The following is a 25,129-nucleotide window of genomic DNA, read 5'->3' as shown; positions in this document are numbered from 1 at the left end:
TGAACAGCAGAAGACATACAAATGTCACTGGAAATGTTTCACTGTATTTAAAAAAGGAAAAGCTATGGGATACAAGTGGGTGTAGCCAGCAAAAAGGCTTAATTTGAAATATGCAAACCTACATAGTCCTCATATAACAGGAACTGCAGTGGTATCTGCAAGCACTCAGTATAACTTTTTTCCCTGACTCAAAAGTTGATATCTGTCTGCCTAGTGCAGATTCTCTTAAGTGGTCAAGAGTTCCAACTTCAATTTTTATTACATGCTTATGTTGACTTTTCAGACCTGCTTTGGATCTGTGCTTTTTTTTGTGGTCAGGACAGCATTCCTCCACAAGTTAAATCAGTTTCAGAAATTCCTCATTTTCCAAATAACATACTTAGAGCTGGATATTTGACTGACTTTTAGATTTTAGTGGCCAGAACTTAGCAGGCAAGTCTTACTAGTTTAAATCCTCAGAAATGAGACTCAGTTTATATGTCTTTATTTCTCTCTTGACAGAAGGTCTGAGTCAATCAATTTCCAAAGGCTGAATTAAGAACCACTCTGCTTTCCATTTAGTGGAAAATTCACAAATCCCTGGGATGGCCTCAGGTACTTTCTGCTGCAGGCTAGCACCATTTCTAGGCCATCACTAACATTTTATTTCATTTTACTTGCTGCTACATATACATATACAAGTACATTTCTTATATACTTGTAAAAAAAGTATCAGCAGAAAGATTACTGCTCTCCACCCACATATTGCCAGGATAACTAATATAAAAAAACCAAAGGAGATCCTTCCAGCACTTCTGAATTTTACAACAACCAGTGAAATCTAAGAGGAATGAGGAGAGGATCAGGCAGACTAACAAAGGTAGGTAGAATTTAAGGGTTAGAGCTGCAATGCTCTACACCCTATTGGTTTAATCTTTTACTCAGCCAATCCAAAACTTTCCCATTTTGCCATATTCTGGGCACAGTGGTACCACTGTTCCAAAAGATCCAGCACTTCCCACACAGACTATTCCATTACCAGAGTTTTTACAAAAACATGTTTCCTTATGATGACACATAATGAATGCATTTTTATTTTGTGTTAAAAACTCAGACATACCATACTAATACATTGATAGTACTAAGAGAGAAAACACCTAGACAGAAATGCCAACTTGAAAGGACTCTTCTTTTGCAGGCAAGAAAAGGACCTGTAACAGAGAAGGGGTTTGCTGTAATAGGAGCCTGCAATGAAGACAAATACCCACCTAATGAACGCAGCTGATTTCTTCGAGCAGGGACAGGTGGAGAGGGAGCTCTGGGCTGTGGAGGATCCTAGTGACAATCAATATCAATATCAAATGTCATTTGTAAAAGGAAGAAACTGCAGTACATTTTATTTCCTTATTGTACACTAACAGTCAGAACAGTAGCCTTACAGGATGTGAATGCCTAAGGTTTTTTAAATCTGATCTTTCAATGTATAATCCAAAATGACTATGACAATACCTATAATGCACTATTCAGAGTTCTAAACAAATCTATTCCAAGTACTACTAAAGAAATAAACTGACCTACCTCCAGAGCATTCTCCACTTTTAGGAAATTTAGGGAAAACAATGGTTTAAAGTGTCACAAAAAATATTCTCTAAAACTGCACTATAAAGTATTTAGCTCAGTTCAGACAAAGAGTTGGTAAAAACAAACAAACAAACAAACACTTTCTCAATAAAAAGACAAAAGTATAGCCTGAGATTCAAATATCATAAACAATTATTTAATCTACTCTCTTCTAGGAGAAATTTATTTTAAAAGCCAAAAAAGCCCCAGAGAAGACTATCAAGTAAAAGAAATGAGAGGTCTCAGAACCACTACTGTAACTCATTTGTGATGCAGAGAAGAAAGCAAAGCATATTGGGAGTAATAATCTCCTTGTACTTTAAAAAACATAAAGATCACACAAGAATGTCAGCAGCTACAAATCAACATTAAACTTCATGCCTGAGCAAAGTCCTTCTGTGAGTGAAAATGATGAGCTGCTCGATTATATGCAAACTTTCTTATCCTAAATCTTGAGATCATCAACCCCTGGTAAGGGTCTGGACAGTGTTATGTCCTCTCCAAAATGAGGTAGTCATTCCTACAGAAAATGCACATGCACAAAAAAAACGAAAATGACACATGTGCAAAAAAATTCTTCAATACTTGAAATAAAATTTAACCTTAACTTTCAGAGCTCCAAGACTGATTAATGTAAAGGCTGTCTCATTATCCGTGGCATTGCAGTAATAACTGGCAAACTTTAAAATCCTGGCATGATTTCATACCCATTCTTAAATAAAGCAGTAGAAGTTTGCTCTGACAGCCCTGTGCTCTCACATACTTGTGCACAGTAAGACAGACGGCTCTCAGCAGAGGGAATCCTCTCCTCTTTCCTCGCTGATTTGTTCTGCAGGGCGGGAATGACGGGTGAAGGTTGCCGTGACAGCTGCAGGGAGGAAACCAACACTGAAACTACATCCCTACAGCTTCTGAATGAAGTGTTCTTTTGGACAGGCAAAGTTTTGTTAGTGTTTTCCCTTTGACAGAAAGAAATGTTCCTAAGTGCATGAAACAACTGCAAAAATTATTTCATGAGATTTTTGTTTTCAACCTATAGAAATTTTAATACTTTTTTTCTATGCTGTAGGGTGGCTTTTTCTTAATTTATATTTCAGTTGTATATCTTTTTTCATCTAGACACTTCCTTTATATCTGTTTATTTTAGATAAATTAGAGAAATTTAGTACAAATTTTGTAAGAGAGTTTTAAAATTTACTTAGATTTTGTCCATCAGAATGCTATGTGATGGATTTTTAACATCATCCAGATGAAATGAAAATAATTAAATTTCCAAAAAACACCATTGTTTAAGATGAACAGTCCTACCAGTCCACCAATAAACAATTTTATTTGTATTTACACTTCAGCAAATGCAGGTCACAGTATTTCACAGCAGATATAAAAATCAACCATTGAGTGCAGATTATTAATCTTGCTTTTACTATTTTTAATGTAAATTTGATCAACAAGGTAAGTTTCTACTGCAGTATGACTGATTTTTCCATCAGCTGTTCTCTTGCATTAAGTATACTGCAGTTTCATAAATTGAGAGATGAACAACACTGAAGGTAGAGGCCTAAGAAGCCATGTGATTTCCTTAAAATCCAGTTATTTTTATAAGCTTTCTTAGCAAGTCACTTAAACCTACCATCTTCTTCTCCTCTTCCATCTTTTCTTTCTCAAAATATTGTCTAAGTTGTTCCTCTTGCTTTTCTTCTTTTTCTTTTTGTCGTTTTTCTGCCTCTTTTCTCCTTTCTTCCCCTAATTGAATTACTTCTTTATTTTTCAATCTTCTCTGTAACATAATTAATACATTAAAAAAGACTCAATTAATAATGTTTTCTTTCTCTTTGAGAAGCTAAAATTACACATCAAAGTGATTAGTATGAAATAAAAAAGCATATTTCATTAGTCTGACTTCAAATATCCAAACTCAAATATATCTCATGCAAACCTCAAATAGCAGCAGCCCTGGCTTTGCTAATATCATTAAACAGAATTCCTAATAACTTCTATAAACACCAGTGTGTGACCCCAGATCTGCCATCAGCTAAGGCTAAACTGTAGGAGTCATTTCCAAAAATTAGGATTCAACTAAAACATACTGCAGACATGCACCACACTATCACAAGACCACAGAGAAATTATCATCTGGTCTCAGTTTCAGTCCTGTGACTGTGAATAGCAATGACACCAGGTAGCTCCCAACTCTCTGCTAGAACAGCTCTGGTACCCAGAAGACAAGGCTCATCCAACTAATCTGCTCATACTGGGGAAGGAGAATTTAGAATGTAAGATAAATATTCTGTCTTAGAAATTTTCAAGTCCTACATCCTAATCTTATCTTCCATAATCCCACAGGGCACTAAAAGACTCTTCTTTCTCTAATGGCCTTGTGTCCTCTTCCTACAATTATTTATTATATTCTAAATAATGCAAATTTATTAAAAAATGAAAACCCAAGAAATAAAAATTTGGGGTATGAATTAAATCCATAGCTATTGATTTAGGTTTGAATTTACCTCCATGAAAACTACTCACTAGATCTGCTTGGCATTCATCAAAAACAAACAGTATTCTTATCTCTCTTGTCTCCTTGCCAGTTCTAAAAGTTTGTACAAATATTCCTGCATAGGTACATTTTTCAAATAATTCTATGAGAACTAGATTTAAGGCAAAAACTGGGATTATATTTTTTTACTTCACCAATTTGATAAAGCTTTTTATTGGCCTCACCACCAATTTCTTTTAGAGAGGAAAGCACCACTGTCATTTATAAAACTACAGGTTTTTTTCTTGAAAGAATTAACAATACTTCAAGTTTTCAGTATAGCACGAAGAGTGAAAAGAATGAGCAAGTTAATGCTGACAATCTTCCACCTCTCCTCTGCCTAATGCAGACCCATTTAAAAGCAAAGATCAATTCAAATGACACTTCTTGGCTTACCTTCTACACAACAGGTATTACAAAGGGTTAGTTTAGGATGGAAAGAAGTCAAAGTATCAAAATACTACACCTCCTCATCTTTCCTCCTCCTCTCCTCTAGCTCCTCTTCATATGCTTTTTGAATTCTCATCCTCTGCTCTGCGAGTCGTTTTTCCTCTTTTTCTTCTTCTATTCGAAGTTTTTCTCGCTCTGCTTCTTCCCTACGTCTCTTTTCCTCAATCTTAAAAATAAAACAAAGAAGTATTCAACTGTCAATAGCCAGTAGCAATCTGATTAACAACATTTACCACCATGATTTCTGCAGTACATACTTGCAAATCAAAAGCTATATGGTGCAACTGAAAGAATCCTAGAGCCTGTCCTATATTTCAGCTTCGGAACTCCCTTAAAACAAGATTCTATTTTCCCATTTCTTTTTTGCCATCAGAGCCATCCCTCTACAGGAAAATTATTTATAAACAATACTATTAAAACCAGAGTATTTCCTAACACTTGCTCTGTTCAAGAGGTGCTGGAGTAACACTTATACTCACTAGTTATATAATGGAAGATGGGAAACAAAAAAGATACGGCAATTATCTTCTTCTATTCCACTACTGCAGTATTATTAGACAAAGCTGTGATTTACTGAAGCAAAAGATCTGCCCATTCTTTAGTCTATTTGGCAGCCCTTTGCATGGAAAAAAACCTTAGATCTCTTCTTTTCAAGAGATCCACATCAAACAGTGCACAACTTTAGTAGTCTCTTAAATTATCTATTATTTCCTTGATAATGGTATTTAATTACACTGATATTTAATTCATGCAGCATAAGATTAAATGTCAAATATTATGGACAGAAGACATAAGCTGGTTGAGGACCAACCAGATTTTATATACCCATCAATAAATAACTACACAGAACTGATCACCATTTCATTTCGATGAATGTGCATTTTTGTCATGTAGACCTCCAGGGGCAAACATCTTGGTTTCTGTAGTCATTTATGTATGCAAACAGTTTCAGAACTCAATACTGTATTTAGAGAGCTGTACATAAAAAAATATATAGAGCCTAGATTATAGAAGCCAACTATTAAGAAATGCTCGTCTAAGTGATGCTATTAAGTAAGCCAAAATCCAAGAAACTCCACGGTATGTAGCTTTTAGTCCATCTCTTGTGTGCAGAATTGGCTGTGATAGCACAGGTAAGGTCTTTGGTGGGCAGTGATGATTTACTCTGAGTGCAAATCCTCTTTGTACAATTTATCTCACTGGATGATATCTGGCACAAGCATTCACCTGTAGACGCAGGAAGTTCTTGTAGGACTCCTGTCGCTTTAGCTGCTCTGGAGATGGAGGCTCAGCAAACACATTACCTCGAGCAAAAGGAGAGGCCTGTGCAAATGTAATACCTAAGGGAGGGGAAAGGTTACAGATAAAAAACAAACTTAAGACAGGAAGCCAGAGTGAGAAATGGGGAATCTGAGACACTTGTTTGAAAAGGAAGCTTATGGCAGTCGTAACTCAAGGCTATAGCTGGGCTTCAAAGCTCTTACTTGAACTGTTTAATACCATCCAAGTGAGCTGCATTTCTACAAAATAACACCTACTAAAGCCACCTATTCTAGTGTTCAATCTGCGGCTTAGCATCTAAGAACATTACCTGCAAATTAATTAGAATAGCAGATACTTTACACCTTTGTAACTTTACACCTTGTAACTTTACTGCTTGCAATCTTTTGACTTAGAACACACAGTTATGTTCCTCAGGTTTATTCACTCTTTAAAAACAGAGCATCCTAACAGAACAAATATTTACACAAAATAGCAAAGGATGCTACAAAACCAAAGCCCCAGACTGGCAAATAAAATTCTAAGCAGTCAGAAATCTGAATTCTGCCAGTATAAACTGGTTTTTGTACTATAAAGTTTGAAGCGTCAGGTTTCCTTTAGCCCTGAGTTACGACCACGACATAACCATACTGTCCCCAAAGCTCTAGATAGGAGGATTAATTCAGATACCACACAGAGCAGGTTTTGCAGAATGGAATCCCTACAAGAAGCAGAGGAGAAAGAAAGGAAGTAAAAGAAAAGCAGAGGAAGTTGTGTTCACTTTCCAGCTCATGCAGCATGTTCTTCACTCGCATCATGTCTGCTCTGAAGGATGGCGCCTCAAAGATGTGCAAGAGCAATAGCTCCACTGAGCTGAGATGAACATTACATTTCCCTATATGGTAACACCCAAGTCAGATGAAAGCATAAATAACACATTAAAGTATTCTCATAGGAATTCTCATGTTTACTGCTACAGCCTAGCCTTAGGAGGATATGTTTGCATACCAAGGAGTACACTTTGAAATTATTTTTCCTTACATGGAAGCAATGCTTGAATCCTACCAAAATCAAACTAAATTTACATGTGACTCTTTCATGATGGAGTTACTTACATATGAAAAAGCAGAATAAATTTTATATACCATTTAGATGGCATGGGTGCAAGACAGACAAGTTACTATGGAAAGTATCAAGGAAAATGCCTGCTGTGTACCAGCTACTATCCTGCAAGTTCCTCTTTTAACAGGGCAGTGTACCAAAAAAACTCCAAAAGTCCAAGTAACCAAACCCACCAAAACATACACAAAGCCACTCTACTACATGGCTGATCAAATTCAAGGTGCAAGACTATAAAGTTCCCATCACTGATCTGCACCACCTCCTGATCCCAAAATAAGTGATCTAAACAAGAGGCTCTTGGCTGTTTAACTTTATTACTTTAACAGCCTTCCTGTTTCACTTCTTACTAAATGGTTAAATATACAACCTGTGTATTGCAATACCATGTAATTCTTTATTAAGAAGTGCAACAATTCAAACAAGATAAGGAAAAGTACCATCTAAGCTGAGTTGAGAAGACCATCACCAAGCCTGGCCTTTGCCCATGCTAAACTAAGGACAGGTCTGGAGTAACACAGTGCTCTCATTTAGATGTCTCACAAAACGTTAGAAGATAAAAATGCATTGGTTTTAAAATATGAAAATAAATCAAAATCCTTAGAACTTGGAGGCAGTGCATAGGGCTCCATATGTACCCAATTTACCTGTAACTTTCAGACCTTGTTAACCTAATTACTGTACCAATCTCACCTGAACTTCTAACATCATATACCTGAAGATCTCCTTTTATTCCACAGTCTCACCTACTACACAGCTGTATTTTACTGTGCCATTTAAAAATAAGACAAACGTGTACAAAGATTTGATTAGAAACATCAAATCTGGAAAATTAATAAACTGATCCTGACTCTTCGGGGCTAAAACAGCTTTAGTTATCATGATGATAAGACAGATAAGATTTTAAGAGCACACAGTGACAGCAATGAAGAAATTTGGGAAATAAGCACGATACTGACTTCACAGGTAGAGAGCACTAACACTATATTAGGACTACCAGAAAGAGGTAAAGACTATGGAATTTTGATCACTAAGACTTATGGATAGTTAGAGGAGCAATACAGTATTCTTAAAAACCTGCTATTTTATTTGTAGATGCTTCTGAGTTCTCAGGTCTCGAGGAGGCCAGATTTAGGTCAACAATAGCCCTTTTATCTTCATTTGGTCTTGGCTCAGGATTATGATAAGCCTCTTCATTTCGCTTGTGCATGACAGTCAAGTCCGCTAAAGGAAAGGGGAAATAACTGTTTATAGTGTTTTAATCTCATCAAGGCATGCTCACTGTAGATTCTCCAAAATACAGGGGGTTTTGACCAGATTCCACTTTTCCTGAGCATATCAGCCATGATATGAAACAAAAAAATCAGGCAAAGACAAGAATACAGAGGCTAAGGGTGAGATTCTAATAATTAACTAGTTATTAATTAACAGATTAAAAGATTCATTTTGTCACTTTTCCTTTGTCAGGAATGATTCTTCACAACAAACCTCCCTTCTCCCCTGCCTCAAAATGCTATTAATTGGAAAGATAAAGAACTCAAAGACAAAATTGACTGTCAAGTCTGTGTTGAAATAGATATTTAGAAACCACCCTTTCTTCTATCTCCTTAAAACTGTAAAATACTTCTGAGTTTAGTATTGATATTTTAAGTGCTGAATCTCTCTAATTACTGTTGAGGGAAATAAGTGTAATTGAAGCACTGAAGCATATTTTGGTCTTCATGTCTTCAGTAATAATCCAGGTGCAGATTTCAATATGTAAGCAAAGCAACATTATGTGACACTTTCATCAAAATTTACATGGGGCCTTATCAAAGATGTTAATTTCAGCTGATTTTGAAATGTTACCATACTACACTTAGAAGGCTCATTTCAAAACAAAAAAGCACTGCACAGTTTTCAGATTACATTTTGAAATAGTGTTTCTGATAATTATGAATTACTGTAGTCATTTAAGCACACAGATTCCGAGAACTTTAAATTTCATGCCTCTCTGTAAAACAACCTTTGCATATATCAGAGTGTGATAAAAAGCTATTTACAGACATTTTTAAGAGGATAAAAAGACAAGTCACACCACATTAAAACGACGTGTCAGAAAGCATGTCCTGTTTCACAACACTCGACTCATAGCTTATACATCATGCTGCCAAGCTATGATGGGAAAAGTATTTTACATATTTAATTCAGGAAAACAAGGTAAGAAGCTTCTTTCTCTTGGTTTCTCATTTACAGACAGAGATAAACTTCTCAGCAGTTATGTGCAGGGCTCAGGTCAGTATGAGACCTTTACATTTCCAGCCACACCACTGCTGAAGCCTAGAGGAAGAAGCCAAACACATAAATACAGTGCCTGGAGTCAGGCAGTATGAACACCTCTATCTGCCCTGAGGATAAACACAAGCTTGGATCCTTAATACAAGCTTCTAAACTTTTAATTTGGCCACAAAATCTTTAAAAAGCATTTAAACTTTACTCACTACTCTCAAAATATACTATTAATTTTGACATGTTGCTCAGGTGTCATACAACTAAAACAAATTACTTTTGTATATAAACTGTTATCCAGTAAATATTAAACAATTTATTGGAAGGGTAGATTAACAACCTGGATTATAGCTATCCTCCAGCTCCCTACTCCCATCTTGTATAAAACAGCACTTGGAAAAAAGCAAGCCTTATAAAACATTACTGCTGAGTGCTCTTTATATAGCCATTTACCAGCAGTGTTACTTAGGGAAGTATAAATATTCCACTTAGCTTTGTATATTTATATAAACACATTTCCATTTTTCATATCACAAATAGAGATTTCTAAGCCTAGAAATCATTTTCAAAAAGAAAAAAAAAATCTAAAAACCTGTTTCCTAGGACATGCTTAAATAAAAAATCTTCACAACAGACTTTAACATATTTGTATTGCAGATAATTCTGACAGCTTGTTTTCCTCCTTCTCCCTTTACAACTGCATTGAGTCTTCACTTAAAGTTGACATATCCTGTGTTTCCCATTTTGTTTGGATTGTACTCTTTGAATGATTCTACAGAAATCAAAATAATAACTCAATTATTCCTGGAGTGCATCTCCTTGAAACAAGTCTTATTTGTCAAGGGCTACCAGTGTAACAAAACAAGGAATAACATGGCTGAATAGAGCTCTTACAAGAGCAAGAAAACATCAGCTTTGAAAAGACAACCCATAATTTTCACAAACATACTTATCAGATTTCCTTCTGCATCTTTGAGAGGAGCACCACCACCACCTCTTCCCCAGGGATTGTAATTCTTCATTTCTGCTTCTAACTTCTCCTTCTCCTCTCGCTCTTGCCTGCGTCGCTCTTCTCTCTCTCTTATCTGAAAACAATCCAACCAAAGTTAGTCCCACAATAATATCACTTTAAGTAGAAGTTGAATAAAAGTTAACAGAGCAAACTGAATGCTCTCATTATCTATTTCCTTTATCTAGAGCAAGAAAATCCAAACAGTTCACTGTCCACACTGCAGACAGTGCATCACGTTCTGTTGTGCTTGGTCAGTTGTGCATAATCAGAGAAACATCCTACACATCATAAAACTTCCAAGTTCCAGAAATGTCCACACGTGACATTTGCACTAGATCAAAAATTCCGTATCTCTGGATCTTTGATACAGATGTGTATACTGGCTGAAAATTAAAAAGGCAAAATTCTACAATATTGTTACACTTGCTTCTCTCAATCTGGTATGTTTTGTTTAACCAAAACTTAGACTGGAGATGACTCCTAATAATAAATGCCTACATAATTCCATAATCACTCATAATACAGTTTTCAGTGGTAGTTCACTATGATCTATGTGTGACACAAGAACGTTCATATGCTTTGTTCTTCTCTTTCTTCAAAATCATTTATGTAATTAAGTCTCCTAATTTATAGAATTTATAAAGTGAACAGCTGTTAAGAAGTCCATCTTTAACTCAAAGCTTTTAAAACATTAACTATTTTTGTATTTGAAATATCTTAATGTAATTTTCTTAAGTTTATTTCTCATGTGCATTAGAAAAACATTTCATTAGATAAATACAACTAGATAAAACACTATGAGGGTGGTGAGGCATTGGAACAGGTTGCCCAGAGAAGTTGTGGATGCCCATTTCTGGAAGTGTCCAAGGCCAGGTTGGATGGGGTGTCACACAGCATCATCTAGTGGAAGGTGTCCATGGCAGTGGGGTTGGAACTAGATGATTTTTAAGCTCCCTACCAACCTAGGCCACTCCATGATGCTACAATTTCCCTTTATCAAGTAATCCCAATTCCATAAGAGATATAACAAGTCAACAAAGCCCTTCAACTGTTTACAAAAACCATCAGTCAGGTCTATCTATAGCAAAAAGAAGAATATTCTGATTGCTTTCAACCATAACAACTATGAAAGGTTGTATCATGCCATGTTTATTAGACCTTTATGTCATATTGTGCAGTCTCTCATATCGCAAGGTAATACTTATTTAGGACTATAGTGAGAAAATGCCTTCAGAGAACCATATGTACAGTACCTGACACTATTCCTAAATGGTTATTCTATTCTCTATTTGCCCTTGGATGGCAGCCTTTCCTTTATCCCTTATGCATAAACATAATTAGAACGACAGTATTTTTATTGGTATTATTTACCTCTACCAAGGAAATACATGAAAAATCAGATAAGAAAACGTTAAGGGCCCCTGAACTGGGTACTAGGAAAATTTCTCCAAAAGTAACATATTTCATCATGGTCAAATACATTTTATAACTATAAACTCCCTCAAGATGCAGCAGTAAAAGGCCACTAAAGTGAGTATAGGACTAAGGTGTCTACTGGAACAGGAGACACAAAAAAATTGTCTAGTCTATCAAAAGAGAAGCTAAAAAAAAAATGAGACAATGCCTACAAACACACTGGAAATAAACATTTGGCAAACCTTTGAATTAGTGTCCAAATGATCATGAAAAACTTACAGAAATTAGACTGTTCCTAATAATTATAGCAATAATGGAATATCAGAACAATACAAGCCATTCCTTTTAAGATGCAGGTTCTTATCTTCATGAAAATAATTATATAAAGATACATGCCTGGAACTAATCTGTTTGCTGTAACATTCTTAACATTCTCTCTGCCTCTGACAAAAAATTTGAAGAGCTTACTGTCCACCTGAAGAGCTAAAATGAGCTAAAGCAGAGTCAGAGGAAGGAAGTGATGAAAGGAAGGAGAGTTAAAAAGCTTTTTATTTGTATGCTACATAAAGTTCTCTGAAAGAGTACTATAGTTAAAACCATCATATGCCAAAAAAATAAAGAATGAAGAGTTAGAAGCTTTATCACTCAGTACCTGCTGTTGTAATTCTTGTTGATAAGATAATGTTGCCTCTTTGGAAGGCTTTGTTTTTTCTTCAGAATACACTCCTATGCTTCTTTGTCTGTCTCCTGTATTCCTCTGTCCAATGTTGCTTCTAAATTGAAAAATCACACATATAAAAGGAAAACATCATAGGGTCCAGAGTGAGGTAAAAATTTTTTTAAAAATCCATTCCTGAAGTATTTAAGAGCTGTTGCTTCCCACAGCCTGGCAGTTTATAATCCCAAACATTTTCTTAAATCCATATGAAAATAGCAGTTGAATGAATTATTCTTTTATTGTCTAGATAGAAGTTTGAAGAGTTGTCATTAACACATTTTATTTCAAAGGTATATCTATTCTCAGCAAAATATTACCAACATACAAGAAAAATATCAATACAGATAAATATACATAAAGAATACAAATATAGATAATACTTACACAGGCTGCTCTACTGGAGCTTGGCCTAAAGGAGGATCCAGACTAGGTGTGGGTTGCATTCCCATCATTCCTGTACCATCTGCACAATAAAAAAACAGAACAAACCATATTTTAAATTTTGAATGCTCAGATAGAAATATTTTTCATTATCTAAAAGAACAGAGTTCACCAGTCAAACTCTGTGAGTATAGAACAAACAGAACTCTCAGCTTCTATAACAAACTCAGCTAACCCTTAATATGCCCTCTAAAGCAAGAAATACAATGCCAAGGTACAAATCTATTTCTTAAATTCAACTAAATCCCTTTAGATTTTACAAATTACCTCATCAATATATTCTATATCAAATAACAAAATTAAATTACTTGCTTAATGGTGACACATCGTCATTCTTTCCAAATGTCATTTAAATCAACTAGTAAAAGTGCTATTTTTCTAAGTTTTTTTCTCCTTTATTTTACCTTTTCTATGAAGATAGTACAAAAATTTTTAAAGTATTTCTGATTTTTTCTCTAAAAAAGAAAAAAATAAAAAAGATAAAAACGAACACCACATAATCCAGTCCCTCCCTACACAAATCACAATAAGTTTCAATCATGAAATCATCATGAAGTAAAGGACAGACAAAAAAGGAGTTCTTAAAATACAAAAGTAGACCACTTCATACATTATTTTAATATATTTAATGTATTAATAAATATCTTTAAAATATTGATTATTATATCTGAAATTGTAACAACACCTAAACATATAATTAATTATTATTTAAGTGATTTTAGGAAATAATGTTTTAATTATCAATATTATAAAGAAAATTATCTGGGAGAAGTAACAACAAAAAATCTGAGACTAGAGCTTGTTCAAGTGATGAACAAGATTTCAGGAAGTCACAGCCCGTTTTGTTGCTGGAGAAAATTACTTCATTCAAAAACAGTATTGGAAAAAAAATTTGATTCAATACACACCTTAAAAATGAGTTGAATTTGTTGTTACAAGTTCTACATTGTTCATAACTTAACTAGATTAAAAGCAATCATATGAATCACTCTAATAACCACCTAAAATCATCAACTTACAGTATGCAAGAGCAGGATCCAAGGGATTCCTAGCCCCATAAAAGTAATAAGCATCATCATAAGGTGTTTTATAGTTGTCTGTCAAAACTGGTGGTGGAGGCGGTGGCAACGGGGCAAGCCTTAAAGAAAAAAGGGACACAACTCCTTGGTTTGTTGCACAACTGAAAAGATATCATCAGAAGAAGTGGGGGGAGGAGAGAAGAGGGAGGGAAAGAGAATCAAGCAGGGATGGGGACAGAAGGAGAATTCATTATGGGAAAATTCTAGATTTAGTTCAGCTGAAGACCTCTCATTAGTGACATGCAGGAACAAGATACAATAAGTCTCAGCATGGAATTAACCTTCCCTGAGGGAGCAGTACATGAACCCAGACTATTCCAGAGATCTAAGAACACAAAACAAGCGCTCCTTCTTGAAGGGGCTCAGTTAATGGTACTTCCTGGCTGCATCAGTAGAGAAAACAAGGCAAGATCTGGTCAAAGGGTGAATAGCACAGCAGAGCTTCAGCCACGTGCCTTCTCTCAGTTTAGCCACAATCACAGCACCCAGTGGAAGCTGCCCTTGCCTACAGTGCATTCCTGAGCTCAGCCCTGGGAGACTGCTTAATTAATAGGAGCCAAACTGGTGCCACATCAGCCTTCTGAAAACATGGACTCTGCAGGGCATGGGCCCAAGCATTCTCACAACATGACTCAGTATTACAGACATGGACATAATTTCTACAGCTCAACCCTTGTCCTACACAAAAATCCACTATGAGACAGCTGCCTTCAGAGATAATCCAGCCTCCATGGATGCCTTCAAATAAACCATGAGGAAACTGACATTGAAAGTTTATTCCAGTACAAAGTAGTAAGTTTTCTGTTAATTGTCAAAATATTATTTCGACCTTCATCAGCTCCTTGGAGAAGGATCAAGAGTACTACTGAGCTCTAGCTCAGCAGTAATAACATGCTAAAAAACAATCTTATTTAACATGTAAAATGAACATGATGGTGAAGCACCTGGGAGCCACCATTTCCCCAAGACTGCTGACTAGACCCCTCTGAAAGTCCTTATCACTCTGAGAGTCTTCATTCACTGGAGAGGCTGAACGGGCTGGCATTGGAGTCTGGAAAGCCACCCTGGGCCTTTCAGGAGGTACCTTCTCTTCAAAAGCTCTTGCTGCGAAGCCAAACTGCTTCAATCTATTTGGCTGAAGGGGAAAAAAAAAAAAAGTAGTAGTAAGAAAAAGAGAGAGGAAAAAAAACCAAAACAAAACAGTTGCCTCATTACTAGGAAATATTCTGAACCTCCATTTACGCTGGGTTAAACACTTCACTGGATCTCAACTTTCAAATTTCAAATGTTCAAATTTCTAGTAACTGCATTTTTTTTCTTCCAGTGATCTACTGGGAATCCAGTATTACAAGGAAATTCAGAACTTTTATCAGAGATTTACAAAAAGCAACCTTGTCATTGGTTTCAGAAGTATATAAATCTAGTTAATGTCCAGAAAAAAGAACATGACTTTAGAACAGTTTATCTACAGCTATCAATTTTCCACAGTGACAGTATACTCATATTATGCAAAGAAAAGTTTCTGAAATCCCTCCCCCTCCAACCCAAGACTGAAATACCTCATTATCAGTAAAAACTAAAATACAAATACACAGTGGGACTTTTTCCAATAAACATTTCCTTCAATACCATTATTTTACTTTTAGAATTCTTTTGATCTTATTAATTTTTTTCAATCACAAAAATTACAAGTTTTTGGAGGGAGTTCTTTTTAAAACAGAAGTAGCAAATGTTTATTGATAACTGTCAGCCTCAGAAAAATGTCAAAAGCAACAAGCAAATAATATGAAGACATGCAAGTCAGTTTCAGAACTATCCTATCACACCCAGAAAGCCCTTACAGCAACTGCTCTGCATAACTATTCTAATGTTTGTTTAAATAAGGCAATAGAAGAATGGAAAAAAAATCATACACTGTATAAATAAAAGAGATTTTGTTCTGAATTTATTGGTCCTAATATTGAAGTTCTTCAACTAACATGCATTGAGAGAAAGTAATACCCGAAACCAGCTACATATTAATATCCACCAGAAAACCATATACCCTACAATATGGAAATATTTCAACAAAATATTAAATCTTTACCTCCTCATCATTTAGCTGCAAGACAGTGTATACAAGGCAGTTAGTACTCACCAATCAAGGAATACAGTGTTTAGACACAAATTCTCAAAATCTACTAGACATAAATATTTGCTTATAGTATTTAACTTCAAATGTCTAGATGTGAACACAGAATTGGATAACAGATACCAGCTAAAGCAATTGAATTTTATAAAGCAGTCTACAGACTTTTTGTCTTTTCAAATCCAATGTCTTGAGCTGCAGAACATTTAAAACAGCCTTTTTCACTAACAGCTTTAATATGAAAGCATTCCCAAAGTGCCCCACATTTCAGCTCTACTGCTGATTTCAGATGTGACTTCAGTACTCAGCTCATCCTGGGGATTGTTTCAGTTTAAACAAGCAGCACATACAACAGTCTACATTTATAGATTCTTAATCAGGCATTGCTATTTAACCAACCTGTAATTAATCAAGAAATGCACCTAATTAGAATCTCTCCCTGAGAGGCAATTTAAGGCTAACAGTGACTGATGCCTAATGAATGTAGCAATTCAATTTAATTGAAGGCTTTCAGCTAAATTAGTGCTTTAAAAACACTATGCATGCTGTGTACTTGCTCTGGATAGAATTCTGTTCCTACAACAGGCACTTTGCAGACTCTGACTGAGATGTGTATGGTGTATTGAGTGCTGCAGCACAGCATGCTGCTGCATAGTCAGCTTTGATTACACAGAACTGTTTACACTGACCTTGCAGCCTGCTGAGCCAGGAGAGCCAGCTCAGTTCTGCCTCCTGCCCTGCCTGCCTCCCAGCTGCACCCTCTATTCCTCTCTCTTTCACCATGTGAATCCCTGATCAGCCAGCTGACTCCTTTATACCAACTAAAGCAGCAAAAAAGATTCAGATTTTTGCCAGATAACCGAGCTGAAAGAGTTTGAAACAGGGACAATGAAACAAGCATGACAGACACTTTATGCAGTGAAGGCAGGAACATGCAACCAGACAGGTGTTTTTCTTCCTCATTTAGGAGTAAAAATTTTGATTCAGCTTCATTGCTTGTCTGTCTGCATTCTCAGTCTCCTGTCTCCCAAGTTTCATGGAAAGAAAGAAATGGCTTCACAGAATATTCAGAGTTGGAAGGGACCCACAAGGACCTGACTAATAGCATCTTACAGCTAGCTATTCATCCACCTTCATTTTCTAGCAAAGAGGACCTTCTTTCCCTTCTGCTGAACCCTCCAAAAATGGCACAAGTTTCAATCTGTGTCAAAGCATTCCCCTAAAAGAGCACTGGTGATAATTTAAACCAGTAACCAGTTACCTTAATAACCAGTCTATTCTTGCTTGAAACTTACCAGCCTACATCCTAAACAGCACATCTCCACCATATCCGACCTGCACTGGCTTTGGGCACATGGCAAGTACATGCAAATCACACAAGTTCTGTCAGTCTCTGCAGGATTATCAGTCTAATGTTATCAGATTATCAGTCATAATGTTACTAGTGCTGACAACCTGCTCCTGGATGCATGCTAATCAAAATTCTTCATGTAATCACCACCTTACTAAGAAAGTGGAGACAGTAGAAACTGCATTAAGTCTTACAAACAACACAATACCAAACAACTTGCTTTTTACAAAATCCTATAAAAATGCTTGTAATCCCAAGCAGTATATTGGATCACTTAAAAAAAATTACAAATTTTAAATTAAAAACTGTTGGAATGAGATCAACTCATCTGCAAAACAACCTTTTTTTTTTAATGGAGCGAAAGCTTTCTACAGCATACTTTGCATTTCCAAAGAAAGGTTACTACAGTGTGCATTTAAGAGGCTACCACTGGACACCAAGTAATTCTTTCCATGATACCCACTGTTGGTGGGTACCAAATTTCTATTTGGACACAGCAAAAGAAAATGTTCAATAATTTCCATGAAAATATTTTCCTCTGATGCTGAAAGTATGTTTAATGACTTACAGCCTGTGATGTTTCTGCCTGGGGAAGAGTCAATTTTTCCACAGTGAAGGGGGTGGGGGGTGTGGGGCTGTGTTTTGTATTTGTGCTGAACACAGGGTTGATAATACAGAGGTGGTTTTTCTATTGCTGAGCAGGGCTTACACAGAGCCAAGGCCTTTCTGCTTTTTCTGCTCCCACGCTGGTGTGGAGCCAGGGTGTGGCTGGGGGAGCTGGGAGGTGACACAGCTGGGACAGGCAACCCCAACTGACCAAAGGGATATTCCAGACCGTAGGACATCACACTCAGTACATAAAGTGGGGGGAAGAAGGAGGAAGGGGAGGATGTTTGGAGGGATGGTTTGTCTTCCCAAGATGTGTGATGGCTGAACACCTGCCTGTCCATGGGCAGCTCTGAATTAATTCCTCGCTTTGTTTTGCTGGTGCGTGCAGCTTTTGCTTTCCTTGTTAAACTGTCTTCATCTCAACCCTTGAGTTTTCCAGCTTTTACCCTTCCTATTCTTTCTTTCCCCAGTCCCACTGGTGGGGAAGTGGGCAAGCCGCTGCTCGTGAGGCTTTGCTGCTGGCTGGAGTTAAACCATGACACAGCCCCATCATCCTGGGCTTCAATTTTGTTGTACACTGATGCCCTATTAAACAGCCCAACATTTATCATTTTATAGAAACTCCACAGAGTTGTGTGACTAAGCAACCACAGTGTGCATGTGAGAAAAAACGAATAGGCTATATAGATGAAAGAAAATCCAAATTTCTTACCTGCTTTTCTGGGTCTTGAACTCCAGAGGCAGCAACTGAGAGCTCAAGTTCCTTCTCACTGTTTTGTTTTTGTAAAAAAAAGAATCAAATCAGAAAGCAATAACGACTATATTAATTCTTTCAAAGCACAAATTCACAACTCTGTAGTTAAAAGAACTCTAAAAATACAGGAAAACAGAAGACAATGATTCCACTTGAATTCTTCTGCAATCAGGGAAAGAAATTATATATTTGTAAATACAGAAAATTCTCAAGAAGTATCTGGCTATCACACATTTCACCTAGTAAAAATCCAACTACCATAAAAGGAGAAACCACTACAATTCTTATTTAGTACAACTTTTCAGGACATTCCTAAAAAATTGTTTTTTATTCACATTCAAGAAGTTAACATTAAACACATTAAAATGAATGATTTAAAAGTGCAGCAATAAATACTGTTTTGAAATTTCCGGGCTCAGGCATGTTCTGCATAGTATAATTTTTGTCACAATGAGTCAATAGTAACTAATTTTTAATTCCTCATCCCTTCTCTAATATTGCTGTGTGTTTTTATGTATTCAGATATAATTCAGTAGACAGTGACTAATAGGTAAAGAAGAATTAATATTTTATTATTCTGCATAAACCAGATGACCAAATGCTTTAAAAATGAAAGGTTACTTTCCAAAATTGGAGAGCAAAACCAAAATAATTTTCAACTTTGCCAACTATTTTGGAAATTCTGTACCACCAAAAAAAGATTACTTTAGTTAAAGCTTCTTTACCCTTAGGAAACTAAAAAAGCAGTTGTAAAAATGAAAAAGTATCTGGGTTTTCTTCGTTCCACTGAAAGCTTGTGAATATGTTCATTAAAAACGAAAGCTCTCATGACAATGAGTTTAATTAAATGCAATATTACTCAGCTGCCTGGAATCCCTTAGTTATGAAATTGCTTCTTACCACACTGAATTAATGGAATGCCTTTAAATTTCAGCCATTATCTTTTTAAAAGACAGTAACTTTCCATTACCGTCTCTTGTTCCGCTGCTGCTCAGCCATCTGCTCCATCAGTTCTTGTCTGTATTTCTCCTTTCTCCTCTGAAGAAGTTCTTGGTCCTGACCACCTAATGGAAATGACCACACACTTGTGTAAATGTTCCACAAAGTACACTAAAGGTACTGGACAAGAAAATTGCCTTTCAGCCAATTTAAAAACTGAAACACAGCAGACTGTACAAACACTGTATCTCTACTGACTAAAAAAAAAAAAGGTATCTAGCTTTAATAAACATTTTGTTTGGAGTATTGTGATCAAAACTACTAAAATTTTCATTACTATTTTCATTATTATTTACCTAGTTTTGGTAGGAAAATATAAATTTTCCTAATTTATAGGAAAAGGAAGCTATAAATTTCAAAGCTATTTGGTACAACAGCAACTATAAAAAGTAAACTAATTTTTTTTTAAAATCTAATATTCACCTAAGGAAGATACACTACAGCACTCCAAAATTATGAGGCACTGCTCTTTATAAAATTGAACATTAAAACTGAAGGGAGTCAAACCCATGGGGAGGAAAGTAAATGGTTCCAATTTTAGGATGGTTCCCATGACTACTAAGAAACAGCAAAGTACCGACAGATGTGGAAATGGTGATAACAGCTCACATCGATTTTAAGGAACACATAAAACTTTAAGTTCGTGGTGGTTCCTCCCCAGTAAGTGCAGAGGTCTTCTTTTATTTTAAAAACAAACTCCAAAAAACATCAGCAGCATCTTCTGTATTGTATGACTATCAGACACAAAGACTGTTAAGATACTCTGTACACAAACTGACTGGACTTCTGGTGAAGTAGATCTGAATAATAAAGAGAAGGAAGCTGGAAAGAATCTAAAACAAAAGCCAAATAAGGAACAGCAACAAAACCTGATGCATGACTAACTGATTTTTTAATTTAAAAATCAAATTTGTGATTTGTAGTCCCTGTTGTGCTGGGATTACAAAGTGACCAGAATGTGCAAGATAACCTCATGGTTTGTGAGTTTGGGAGAGTCTGAAATCACTTCCAATTTTGAAAAAATTCCAGTTTTAATTTACTTAATCTTTACACAATATAGTTTACAATACTCTTCTAACAAGGACTGCTAGGAGTACAAATTCACACCTCTGTGTCCTCAAGTTACTTCAATTGAGATGACTGGGCAGACCAGAGAGTGACCCCTATGACACCTCTGGTTTAATGCTGCCTTTAAACAGTTCCAAAAAACTGACCTGCTACATATAGCTTTGAAGATCAGGTCAATTCAAATGATAAAATTAACAGAAATTATTCTGACAACTGTTAATCTATTTTGCCATAATTCAAAGCTAGCTCGCCTTCAAAAGCTCCCATCCAAAGCACTACTAGAGTTCTTTTATTCTTGCCTTACATTTTCCTGAATTCAGCTAAGAATGCTATGTCTTCACCAGTATTTCTCTCTGTTACACTCAATACTAATGTTTCCTGTTAAATTTTCTGGCTACAGGAGAGATAACCAGAATAATTTTTCACAGTACCATTTTTCATATTTCTGAAATTAAAATTCACTGTAAACCTGTGTCTTTAACAATACAGAGGTTAAGATTTCTCCCATACTTCAATTTGTAAAATAATTTAATCACTTATCTGGGCCTTAAAAAGTTTATAAAATCTAAGAAAAAACTTGGGCTCTTCAAAATTAATTAGTAAGTCAAACATTAATTAGTAAGTTACATTAAGGGAGAAAAGGACTATGTTTTGCTTTAGCTTCTCTATGTAAATAACACTTATTTACCAGTCTTGGAGACAACTAACAGAAGGAAAAACAAATTCTCATTTTTCTAGTTTTTAACTATTCGCATGGAAAAATAACATATTGTCCTAGATTGCAAGGTAATGTGTGTATTCTATTTGCCATCTGTCAGAGGCATGGCAGTTATCTTCTGTTAATTGGGCAGTTTTCTTTATCTCTTCCACAAACCAATCCTCCCTCCAGGATATATCTTCTGTTACTGAGCCACTGAGTGTGACTGATAAAAATTGCAGCATCCCATTGTGAGAAGCTCTGCCCAGAAGGAGGAGCCAAGCATCCCTAACTGGATATAATCTGAGATTTTGGGACACCATTCCCAGAGAGCAGCTGCCTTTTCCACTGGATTTCCAGAGGAAGACCAGGCCCATCTACACCACCACTGGATCTTCAGAGGAAAACTCCACCCTTCTACAGGATCCCTGCTCCAACAGAACCACACCTGACACTCCAGGAGGACTGCAGGCACAATTCCTATTGGACTGCTACCAGCACCCTGACCAACAGGCTGTCAGGTTGTATTCTGACTCTGTCAGTGTTGTTTTGTATTACCACATTGTTTATTTTATTTTTATTTTCTTCCCTAATAAAGAACTGTTATTCCTGCTCCCATATCTTTGCCTGAGAGCTCCCCTTAATTTCAAATTTATAACAATTTGGAGGGAGGGAGTTTACATTTACCAGTTGAGGGAAGGCTCCTGCCTTCCTCAGCAGCCACCTGTCTTTTCAAACCAAGACACATATGCAAAGAAAGGCTAACTCAGTGTTATTAGTGAGGTTTTTATACATACCAAGAACAAGGCCTGTTGCATATCGCCTTTCACCTGCAGACTTGGCCTGTTCACTAGCTGAAGAACTAATCTGCATCTGATTTCTGGCAAAGACAAAAAAGAAAATGGAGTGATCAAACTCAAGAATTTCCTACACAGTCTGTGGGAACTATGACAGACTCACTTGCATCACTGTGTGACACATTTGTGACAAACAGTTTTCCTACAATCCAAAGAAATATCCCAAGCAAAAAAAGAAACTGCTTGGCAAAAAGGCATTTCTCACAATTCCCATTTGCCTGTGGTTTCTGAGGCCATCAGAAAAACTGCCTCAGTTGAGCACTTCACCATGCTGGCAGACTGAATGGTGCCAGTCAAGAGTTTATGTAAGGACTTTACAAGTGTTCTGCTTCCACCTCACCCACTTAGATCATTTCAGGGTGTGCAAAACCAAGACAAGAGGAAGAAAAGAAATTTTAAAACTACTATGAAAACAGAATTCCACAGTATTTGACCCAATAAAAGTCCTCTGTTGGAGAAAAAGTGCTCTATTAATTAAAAAAAAAAACTGGCATGCAAGCTTCAATGGCCATTTTCAGAGGAAACATGTCTTGTTATACTATATTCTAGCTTCAGGAAAAACTTTCAGGCATTTCAGACAATGTTTTGGGATTTGAAGTCAGCATTTTCATCTCACCATGATTTTGCAGTCCAATTATCAGAAAAGTACAGGGTATACCACACCTAGAATCTCCAGCTCTTGACAACGGCCGCACACGTGCTCTCTCCTTTAATTCATCTTCATAGTCTGCAGGTGCATCTCTTACCATTCCATTCAGATAGGGCCTTAAAGAAACAGAAAATACTCAGCTATGCTTGCCCAGAAACAGCCAATCTGAAATGGAAGGTTCAGCAGTTTTGTGCAAATGCATTTGCTGCCTGAATGCACACTGGACAGCAGAACCAGTCCTGAAAACATCACAAAATATTCTAGAAATAATTCACTTTGCTAGCATTGTCAGGGCAGCTCTCTGTCTGGAATGTGAATTCCCAAGCCTGCTTTCCTGCAGCCCTTATCTAATGAGTCTGGTTAAGAGTTTTGAAAGCTAAAGGGCTTTTGACACTCACACTGCATTAATTGAAACAGATCTTGCTGCTCTTAATCCCCAGGAGCCAGCAAAGTCTTCAACAGGTTTTGGCACACAGCTATTGGCTAAGTCTGGTGAAACAGCCAATTCAGATATGAAAAGCTGCTTCAATGGCAATCTACATTTCACTACACACCTGATAGACTTTAAAAGGGTGAGGTGACTGGCAAAAGACTGGCAACACCATGAACACAAAAATTCAGGAGCTAAAATTTGAGTCATCTACATAAGAAGTGAAATCATATGATAGAAACTCCAAGTAACTGCAGAGATGCCAAATATTGTATAGACACAAGAGATCTGTTCCTGAAAAGATCTGGGGTAGGAGAATTTGTAAACTTTTCTTGACTTGCAAAATAATGGCTTTATAAGGAGGACTTCAATTTATCATGACAAAAGAGGGTAAAAATAGGTATTCAATGAAAAACGAAGTACTCAACAAATGCTATCAAAATTATGCTTTTTCCAGAGCTGGAGAGAGCCATGAACTTCCTATTACACAAACAAACAAACAAACAAAAAAAACCCAAAAAAAAACTAGCTAAAAATAAACATGGGGAACAAAACCTCAATTTTTTTACATAAAAATAACCACAGCTCTGTCAATCCCTAATTTAAATAGAAGCCAATAATCAAAGGCAAAAGGATGCATGCTGGTTATTAAACATTGATCTGGCATCTTAACAACCCACCAGAACAACATGAAAGAGCATTTATCCTCTTGTCATAAAATGATCTTTCACAATGAAGTTCATCTTTATGACAGCAATCAATCTACTCCTTACAAGGCTGGTCACATAAGGCTGAAACACAGCCAGAAAATAGAAAGCCAAGTCTCCAGTGTAATGAAAGGATGTAAGAAGGAAGCAAAAAACAAACCTTGAAATTTAAGAGGTAATCTTTTTTTGTAAAAAGTAGCCAGCTTAGCAGGCAGGCCCAGACATGCTGGCCCAATTCAATCAAGAAGCTGCTGTCTCCTGTTTACAGGACAGACCTGACAGCTGGGGATGGACTGAAGCATTCCATTCCTGAGAGCTAAAACATTTTGCAATTCTTCTCACTTCCCAGTCACCACTTCTGTTTGTTGAAATACGTCACAGACCCTGCGCCTCCATCAAAACAGAAACCCTCCTGAAAAGTCCTGTTATGAATATCTGCCTCTCAAAACTAATAAACCCCATATAAAACCTAAGAACTTCAGTAGAGCAAATAAAAATATGCCTCCTTTTGAATTTAGTATCCATCATGAATCAAGTGTGTTTAAAGTTGACTTTGCCTGAAATGTAGAAAAAAATGCTAACTCTTCAGAAGCTGAGCTGTTAAGCTCCTCCTTGAAGAGAATGAATTTACTTCATAGGAGGTTAAGTGGAGCTCCTTTCAAAGGAGAAGGAAGTACTAGATTAAAAAACACATTTAATAAAGAAATACTGAAAATTAATTTTCAGTAAAAATTCATTAGTAGAAAATATACACAAAAACCCCCAAACAATCTTGTTCAGGAAATTCAGGTAATGGTCCAGCAGCTTCTTTTAAGAAGATGCACCAAGTCTGCCAACAGCAAAGATAAGACACTCTTCTGTATTGTCTTTTAATGAAAACTGGAGCTAAAGCAGTTTCAGAGGTCTCTCCAAATAACTCATGGGTTGCCTGGTGACATATTAGTCACAGATATTTATAAGCACCATCCATGATTTCTGGAATAAC

The 25,129-nt window shown here is 36.4% G+C and overlaps 1 protein-coding gene across 4 annotated transcripts in view; it reads right to left on the bottom strand.

Moving 5' to 3' along the window:
• The window catches only part of CSPP1 (centrosome and spindle pole associated protein 1), a 62,335-nt gene that overhangs the window by 15,953 nt on the left and 21,253 nt on the right, over positions 1–25,129 (bottom strand). For 3 of the 4 annotated variants that reach the window (XM_064706186.1, XM_064706187.1, XM_064706188.1), the window contains 15 exons: positions 23,022–23,123; positions 22,299–22,381; positions 19,708–19,801; positions 18,696–18,753; positions 14,840–15,030; positions 13,836–13,954; positions 12,760–12,838; positions 12,310–12,430; positions 10,179–10,314; positions 8,039–8,185; positions 5,810–5,922; positions 4,599–4,748; positions 3,230–3,376; positions 2,363–2,467; positions 1,248–1,314 (listed from right to left, as the gene is read on the bottom strand). In XM_064706186.1, coding sequence (XP_064562256.1) covers positions 1,248–1,314; positions 2,363–2,467; positions 3,230–3,376; positions 4,599–4,748; positions 5,810–5,922; positions 8,039–8,185; positions 10,179–10,314; positions 12,310–12,430; positions 12,760–12,838; positions 13,836–13,954; positions 14,840–15,030; positions 18,696–18,753; positions 19,708–19,801; positions 22,299–22,381; positions 23,022–23,123 — 1,712 coding nt within the window. The remainder of the gene's footprint in view (positions 1–1,247; positions 1,315–2,362; positions 2,468–3,229; positions 3,377–4,598; positions 4,749–5,809; positions 5,923–8,038; positions 8,186–10,178; positions 10,315–12,309; positions 12,431–12,759; positions 12,839–13,835; positions 13,955–14,839; positions 15,031–18,695; positions 18,754–19,707; positions 19,802–22,298; positions 22,382–23,021; positions 23,124–25,129) is intronic. The other variant, XM_064706189.1, reaches the window with a different exon arrangement.

The sequence above is a fragment of the Zonotrichia leucophrys genome, chromosome 2 (genome assembly GCF_028769735.1).
Source record: "Zonotrichia leucophrys gambelii isolate GWCS_2022_RI chromosome 2, RI_Zleu_2.0, whole genome shotgun sequence".
In the NCBI taxonomy this organism is placed as follows: domain Eukaryota; kingdom Metazoa; phylum Chordata; class Aves; order Passeriformes; family Passerellidae; genus Zonotrichia; species Zonotrichia leucophrys.
Note: the sequence above shows the minus strand (reverse complement) of the source record. Positions and strands in the feature narration are given on the sequence as shown.